The following is an 8172-nucleotide window of genomic DNA, read 5'->3' as shown; positions in this document are numbered from 1 at the left end:
AAATATGCTTTGGTGTAGTCCAAGTATAATGTGTGCCTGATAGGTATTTTTCGACAACCTTCGTAAAATGAACCACAGACAGCTTATGTGAGTTTTTACCAAGCTTTCATGAAAGGAGAAGACGCAGCAGACCGCTCCAGCGAGCTGCCCACCACGCATTCTGATAACTTCCGGTTAGAGCTCGTCTTTTATTTTCAGAGAAGGGAGGGATAGACAGAAGAGACAAGTTACCAGCTAGTTCTACACACACAAGGTCACCTCGTCTTTTCCCTGGGGAGCGATTTCTCCTGAGGGCGGAGGACTGTTATCAGTGTGAGAGTCTTCAAAAGTTTTAACACAGACAGTGAGAGGCCAACACTTCTAAATGAAAATCACAATAATCTATAGTAATATAAGACTGCTATGGTAAGATCGATAATCTATACACATTTAAGAATGATAACACATAATATTTCCAACATTCCCTCCAATTTATCATTTTTACTCGTGTGAACTATTTGAAATCTAAGAAAAAATAGAAAAGGAAAGAAAAGAAAAGGAACAATAAGAATGCAATATATATATACATATATACATATATATATATATATATATATATTTTTTTTTTTCCTAGTCCAAGAAACAAAAATGCCATAAAAGAAATGTAATGTATAATAGAAAAATAAAAGATATAAGAAATAGCAGAAAACCAAATGCAGTTATTTTTATCATCACTAACACCACTTGTTTTCACATTCTCAGCGTAGGAATCATTCAGCAAATTATTTAGTCTGTTTACTGATTACAGAACATCGTCATATAATCCACTTTTCAGCGCGTCTTCATCCATATCGAACAAGTTGAACTCATGTGTGTCAGAGGTTGTTCTCACCAGCTGATTGCTGATCACAGCGGTGTTGAATGTCTTTTGCATCATGCCTCAAAGGCATGGAATAATGCAACTTGTAAACGGGCAAAAAAGGATCAGAACACCCAGAATAGGTGTTCCAAATTTCAACAGTAGGTTCCACCAGTTTCCAGAACTGAGCCAAGAAAAAAAGTCAAAAGGATGTGATCCATGCGTTCCACTTTCCACGTAATGTTTAAGTTCCTCCAGCTCATGTGGAGCGTCAGAAATAGTTCCACCAGTTCCTGTTAAAGGGAGCTTCACTGAAGGGAGGGATCTGTCGGTTTCTTCACGAGCATTGAGACGAACCACCCTATGGTTTGGAAACCCTGTGAAGCCAGCCTTCCCCGCTACCCTGAATTAGTGCTCCAACACTCTCTGCAGCTTGCAGTGACTGAGATGTATTCAGCTGGGTCTTTCAGCAATCTTTACAGCTGTTGGTGTGGTCATCAGCACCTGGAACGGTCCTTCCCACCGTGGACTGGCCCAGTTCTTTCGTTTGATGACTTTAATGTAGACCCAGTCAGCTGGCTCGATGGGAGTGGTCTCTCAAATCCTCTAATTCAATATTTCTTTATGAATTTAATGATCATCAATCAATCAAATCTAGATTACAGGTTTTACCGAAGTCTAGAAGATGTTGCTTTTATTTACAATCATCAGTTTTGAGTAACTTTATACTTTATTTCATTTAACCTTGCATTTCAGACGAGCTGACAATGTGAGTTTTAAAATTAAATGGTTAATAATCTTATCCGTTACTCAATTCTTGAGTACAGTTTGTCTGTTCTCATAATAATATTCATTCATACCAACATGAAAAGTGACAATAACAGAAACACAAAACCAATTTCAATCAATCTGTAGATTCTTTAAAGAATTAAATTCTAAATTGAATGTTTGAGTTAAATGCAGACAAATACTTCATGATCTATGAAGTTCCCTGATGTCAAGGAATTAGGATCAGTGGACACTTCAGTGCCTTCAGTGCCCAGGTGGTAGAAATCTTCCTTCTACTTTTCCGTTTCTTTATCACTGTGATTGGCTGGTGAGGAGGGAGGGGCGTCATTTGATCCACGGCAGGACAGGTCTGAGTTGAGGTCAGAGGTCAGACGGACCGCAGCGAGGTTCAGACAGCGGAAAAGGGAAGGAGCAAATAGGAGTAAGCTAGGGTTTGTTTGTCTTTCTGTGTTTTTATATAAGTATTTTTCTATATATCTTTTCCTTCTTGTGATCGTATAGTTCTTAGCCACTTATTACCCAACATTTTAGAAGTCATAAATCATTTCCTTATTCAAACACATATAGACATGAAACATGTTAAAGTCTGTAGTCTCTTTTATCCTTTACAATATTACATTTTAAAGTGTAGAATGTAAGTTTATGTTGTCTGAGTCACGTCTCACCAGAGAACAATGGATTACTCTAAATTTGTTGATCTCAGTGCTGAAAGGTGTGGAGACAGCGGGCAGCCCTCCTCTCAAGGCCTAAGAGAGATATGAGGCTGGATAATGTCCAGGTCGGTACCTTACTATGACCGCTGACCCCTCCAGGTTTACAGCCAAAGGATCATTTCACCAAGTTGATGTTATAATCTAATTATGACACAATACATTAAAACATTGTTCTCTGAGGAGAATGTTTATTATTTAGTTTTACCATATTTCAGCTTCTCCTCCTTCAGGAAAGGCATATTTCCCTTTTGAGCATGCAAAACGTTGTTCCCATGTTTTTTACTTCAGTGAGAAATCTCTCAACTGTTTTCTTTCTTTGAAAGTGTAGAAATGCAAAAAAAACAAACAAACAAAACACCCACTATCTTCCCTTAGATAGTTACTTTGTTTCTTTAGGTGAGAAAAAAAGAACAAAAACACCACAATCTTCCCATAATTTTAGTACTATGTGATTTTTAACTTAATATGACTTGGTATTTTGATCAGATGAGCACTTTGTGTCTCCTGAAGAGTTCTGAGAACAGAAAGTTTTACTTTCAGAGAATTAAGCACCACTCACACTTGCATGCACATACACACAACCAACAAAACGGCAACGACAAAGCAAAGAAACAGCAACAATAAATAATTTCCTCTCAATGCGAGGATCTTCCCTTATGGGGTGTCCTCATCAAGAGATGAAACCTTACCTTCTGTAGAACTTTAGTCAAAATGCTGTCAACAAGGGCATTAGTTAAACTCTGTCAACTGGGACTCTAACCCTCTGGGACTTTAGTCAAAACGTCGTTTGACAAGGACTCCAACCTCTAATTATAGCACTTTTCTCACTTACGTTTCTGTTGGTTCGTATCATCCGGTCGAATCTCGTCAATCTGCCGTTAGCAGACAAAGTCGGACATAGGCGCTGGCCCAGCGAAGAATTTTGCCTCCCAGGTCTTTGTTTCCAGGTCTTGTTGACTCTGGCCATGCAAGGTTTTCAGTGCGTCCTCTCTGCCTGCCAGCAGAAAAGTATGTAGGAATCCAGGTCATGGCACCAAAATTATAGGTATTTTTCGACAACCTACATAAAATGAACCACAGACAACTTATGTGAGTTTTTACCAAGCTTTCATGAAAGGACAAGACGCAGCGGACTGCTCCAGTGAGCTTCCCACAGCGCGTTCTGATAACTTCCAGTTAGAGCTTGTCTTTTATTTTCAGAGAAGGGAGGGATAGACAGAAGAGACAAGTTATCAGCAAGTTCTACACACACAAGGTCATCTTGTCTTTTGCCTGGGGAGCGATTTCTCCTGAGGGCGGAGGACTGTTATCAGTGTGAGAGTCTTCAACACAGCAGTCAAAAGTTTTAACACAGACAGTGAGAGGCCAACACTTCTAAATGAAAATCACAATAATCTATAGTAATATAAGACTGCTATGGTAAGATCAATAATCTATACACATGCAAGAATGATAACACATAATATTTCCAAAAGGGCCTTCATCAGAAAATCTTTATTCTTTGTGACCACTTTCGTGGTTTTATTTATTTATTTTTTGTTTTGTTTTTGTCCTAACAGCGGATGGACTGATTCTGGAGATTTTGGCTGCTTTGGGAATTGTGACTCTACTACTGACCATTGTTAGTTGTTTTTGCTACAAGAAAAGAAGATGGTAAGAATGTTTTCATGGTTCTTTGTGTTCTTGAAAAGAATGTGTTGACTGTGAAAATCTACATTTCTTAGTATCTTAATATTTTCTACACTGTTAAATCTATGACCATAAATGTCACACAGTGTAACAAGTGACGTTTAATTGTTTCAGGGTAAAAAAGGCATTCTACCCGGACATCCCTGAGCCCAAGCTGCCTGGTGATTGGTCCAGGACACAGGTATAGTACCACCTTAAAGGAGTCCAACTCTTCTGCACTCGCATCTACAAATGACCAATCACCATCCAGGCGAAACTGACCCTGTAGTCTCTAATTTGTGCCTTTCAGGGACCTTTGGACGTGAAGCCGTTTCCCCACAGTATGGTCCATATCATAGAAAAACCTGAGCGGGATTTTAGTAAGGACACCCTCGTTATCATTCCTGAGGAAGAGGATTATGATGGAGAGGGAATTGGAGACGAGCCGGTAGACACGGATGAACCGCAGCTGTTGCGTTACTACAACCAGGTGGTGGATGAGCGCCCCATTAGGCCGCGGTTTCCAGACTCCTCAGTTTCCTCCTCGTCTTCTGTAGATTCAGCCAACACTGATGTGACGTACACAGGTATCCAGACATCCCACTCTTCTTTGGTCTTCCCTTCAGAGTCTCAGGGATTCTCTGAGGGCTTCCAATCACACAGTGGTCTCTCTTTAAGCAGCGGGGATAGAGGACAGGGTTACCACCCACAGATGCACTCAGTAGCCCTGGGTGGAAACCTAGCTTCTCCTGAGCCCATTGTGCAGCCTCATGATGTTGGTTCTGGAGGCTACAAGCCCCAGAACTCCTGGCTTTTAGACTCTCCCACTGAGGGAGATGAAAATAGCCCGGCCCCCTCGCTGGGATCACCCACCTCTGTAGCTTCTACTCAGTTCCTCCTTCCTGATGGAGAAAGACACGAAGAAAAGAGACAACAACCATCATCAGCAACAAGCTGGTTCACCAACCTGCTGTCATCTGCAAAACCGTGACATCATCTCATTTTGGCTTAGTTGGGTGAATCCCTCTTCTTTTCTGTCACCATTGTCTCACATCTACATTCAAGGAAGAATCCTCTCTCACTGTAGCACTGCGTTATTAAAACTTGGATCTTGACTGAGTAAATGCCGTTCAAGGTGTCTTTACCAAAAAATCAACAAATATACAAGTTATTTTTTCCCTCTTCTTTTTAATGGGATATACATTAAAATGTACATGAGAAAATGTATTTTGTCAACAGACATCTACAGATTTGCAGTCATGTCTCTGCTCATACGACGGTTAATGCCCCCCCGGAAAGCCTGAAAGTTGTTAAATGATTTTAAAAGCTTATTTGTACGAGATGCTGTGATGGCCAATCATCTTGCATTTGCAGGTTAGTTTTTGTTATGTAAATATCTGGAGTTCTCTATAAAAAACTGGGAGCAAAAATAAGTTTCCCTGAGAGCACTAAAAGAAAAATAGAAGTCTTAAACACTAGAAACGTGGGGTTAATGCAGTGTTTAGAGTTCTATTTGTGCATATTCTACAATATATACATTTAAATTAAAGTCTGGTGTTTATTCTGAACACAATGCATCAGACTTATTTTAGCTTGACATTTAGTAAATTTCTAAAAACTGAACAAATTAAAATATTAAATGGCTTGTAGAGCGCTTTATCAAGCCCAGAGGAACTTAACACTACAAGACGCTTCACACTACATTCACAACACATTCGCACACTGATGGTGGCTAGCTACTACATTGTAGCCACTGCTGCCCTGTGGCAGTCTGACAGAAGCAAAGCTGCCGTCTTTTCTGCTGTCAACTGATGAGTTACTGAAAGACAATGTCAAGTCGCTTTAATAACAGCAAAAAAAATAGTACTAAAGTAGCTTCCATTTTTTTTTATAGATTTTTTTTTTAAATTGCTGTTCTGAAAGATGCACTTATGAAGAAGTGGTGCTTTCTAATGCAGTCTGGACGTGTGGGGGTTTGAACCTTTCAGATATACACTACAATAAGCTAGAATATTATAAATTTATGTCATTTATTGAGTAAACTGTTACTATTGAGAATTTTTGTTTTGTCTTCCATATCCAGTGAAGTTTATTTTGTTGAACACATTTAACTTCAGGCCAGTGTCTTCTTTTACAGCTATGCTGAGCATTATTGAGATTATTATGGGTATTAAATGATTATTTCCATGTACAACGCATAAATTGTCTTCAAAGCTGTTATGCTTCCAAGAATTTGCACCATTTCACCTTTCACTGCCTTACCCCGAAGTATTTAAAATGTTCTGCAGGTATGCAATTTACAACTGATCCAAAATGCACTGTATGGAGTTATAAATCCTACTGGAGTGTTAATGTAGAAAATTTTATTTTACTTTTTTTCTTTATGTGAACTACACTACATTTTACGTTCTCTTTGAAATGCATACAGCCACTTTCTATTTTTTTATGGTTGGGGAAACTACAGTGTATATCGTGAGGGCCTAAATTGTTGTTGGACTCTTTTGTTTATCAAAATTTAAACAGTCGGAAAATTTTGTTTGGACATGACTTCTGAATTAAGGGGCAAATATAGATTTTCCAGTCATGCCTTTTCAGTTTTGTTCTGACTTGTAGCTCCAGGTAACTGTATAATTTGTATCTTCAGAAATTGAAAGTTTCTGAATGGAAAGCCAGTGTACACAAGGCAACTGAAAGTGATTGTAGTTTGGAAACTAACTCAGATGTGTATATCAGTTTAAGTGACCAATAATAATAAATAACCAATAATCAAGACAATATCGACACTAACTTTGCAGGTCCAAATTTGAGTTCATGAATTTGAATATTACTAAATCAATTATCCTTCATTTGGCTCAGACACAACGACAAAATACTTGGTTTACTTTTTCTGGTTAGACATAAAGAGGAAACATTTGGAGAAAGTGTTGTTTTAGTTTGATCTGCAGCTATTAGCAGGTGTTTGTACTGATGCAGAAAACGTCAAACTAAAATCTTAGCAAAAGCAATTATTTTCCTAGCAAACAATCTGTCCATCACAAACTACATCTGCTTTTATCTTGATAATCTTGCTGTAAACTTCCCTCATGTAGCTACAAGAAAAGTTGGGTCTTTTCCCTCAGGTTTGTGTTGACGTTTTACTTAAATTTGAAATGTTTAATTGTTAAATAATCCTGGGCCAAAAATTGTTTGCCACTAACAGACAATATTATGACCATTCTTTTCCGTTCACAGATATGGTTAGGATATTTCAGATAGCTGGTTTTTTTTATTAATATTATTGTTATCTGCAAGGGAAATCTTTTCTGTTTACATGACAGGCTTCAAGATGGCGTCAATGAAAACATTGTTGTCATACATATGGAAGTGCCTCCATGTTTTCATGTTTTTTTAAAGACTTTCAGTTTCAGGTTGTGCATTTTTAAAAGTTCTTATCTGCTTAGAACAACTGGAAGGCCTATCAAGATTTGTATTCTAAGCTTTTGGGATTTTAGGTTTCCTGGCTCAAAAATATATTTGCCCTTTAAAGAGAGTCTGTATTTGGTAAAAATGCACTATTGGTGAGGCTTTGCTAAAGTATTTGTAGGGAATGTTTATCCTTTGGGTAATACTTCTTAAATCCTCTGGATTCCCTATTGTTTCTCTTTTTTTTTAAAGTCAGAATGTTTTTTTTTTTTTTTCGACTGACGGTTGTAAATTACTTTAGTGCCTCCAGCCAACAAGCTTTAACAAAAATGACTGTGACATGGAAACACTATTAAAGGATGTTTTTAAAGTTGGGATACTGGTAAGGGGCAATCAACGAAGTTTTTTTGACACTTGCAAACTTTTTCTTTAGCTATTAAAACTGATTAAAAAGTTATGAGTGTGCAAAGATGGCTGATTACTTTCAAAGTGTCATTATTGATTGTTACAGAATTTTATTTAAATGGCACCTTTTTAAAAAAAATGTTTATATGGAAGTAACTGATTTCTTTCCTTGTCATGACAAAATGTTATCAGATATATTGGAGATTAATTGAAATCTTTTTTTCATGTAATAAAATGTGAAGTTTTTCTAAAAAAAAAAAAATGTAAACCAACTTAATACTGTGTAGCTGAACTTTCTCTTTATCATATCACAAACTAATTTTTAATCAGTGTAGATGTGACCAGACAAGTCATCCT

The 8172-nt window shown here is 37.7% G+C and overlaps 2 protein-coding genes and 1 long non-coding RNA gene across 3 annotated transcripts in view; 2 read left to right on the top strand and 1 right to left on the bottom strand.

Annotated features, from left to right (window-relative positions):
- The window catches only part of LOC106956816 (kinesin-like protein KIF20B), an 11606-nt gene extending 11393 nt beyond the window's left edge, over nucleotides 1-213 (top strand). The window contains exon 14 of the mRNA XM_015047875.1: nucleotides 199-213. Coding sequence (XP_014903361.1) covers nucleotides 199-213 — 15 coding nt within the window. The remainder of the gene's footprint in view (nucleotides 1-198) is intronic.
- A 544-nt stretch (nucleotides 214-757) lies between these two features.
- On the bottom strand, nucleotides 758-3890 carry LOC106956824 (uncharacterized). The gene is made up of 2 exons (XR_001426829.1): nucleotides 3442-3890; nucleotides 758-3334 (listed from the first exon to the last, which is right to left on the bottom strand). It is a non-coding gene; the product is annotated as an uncharacterized LOC106956824 (long non-coding RNA).
- An 8-nt stretch (nucleotides 3891-3898) lies between these two features.
- Nucleotides 3899-5908, top strand: LOC106956823 (leukemia inhibitory factor receptor-like). The gene is made up of 3 exons (XM_015047889.1): nucleotides 3899-3993; nucleotides 4144-4210; nucleotides 4319-5908. The coding sequence occupies exon 3, from the start codon at nucleotides 4352-4354 to the stop codon at nucleotides 4997-4999; it is 648 nt and encodes a 215-aa protein (XP_014903375.1). The 5' UTR covers nucleotides 3899-3993; nucleotides 4144-4210; nucleotides 4319-4351; the 3' UTR covers nucleotides 5000-5908.
- The last annotated feature ends 2264 nt before the right edge of the window (nucleotides 5909-8172 follow it).

The sequence above is a fragment of the Poecilia latipinna genome, unplaced genomic scaffold (genome assembly GCF_001443285.1).
Source record: "Poecilia latipinna isolate Pla-1442-1.1 unplaced genomic scaffold, P_latipinna-1.0 Scaffold846, whole genome shotgun sequence".
NCBI classification, from domain to species: Eukaryota; Metazoa; Chordata; class Actinopteri; order Cyprinodontiformes; family Poeciliidae; genus Poecilia; species Poecilia latipinna.
This window is presented reverse-complemented; position numbering and strand designations above follow the sequence as displayed.

Bases quoted from the DNA above. Each gene is read 5' to 3' on its own strand.
- LOC106956823 (XM_015047889.1), top strand. From the start codon at position 4,352: ATGGTCCATATCATAGAAAAACCTGAGCGGGATTTTAGTAAGGACACC.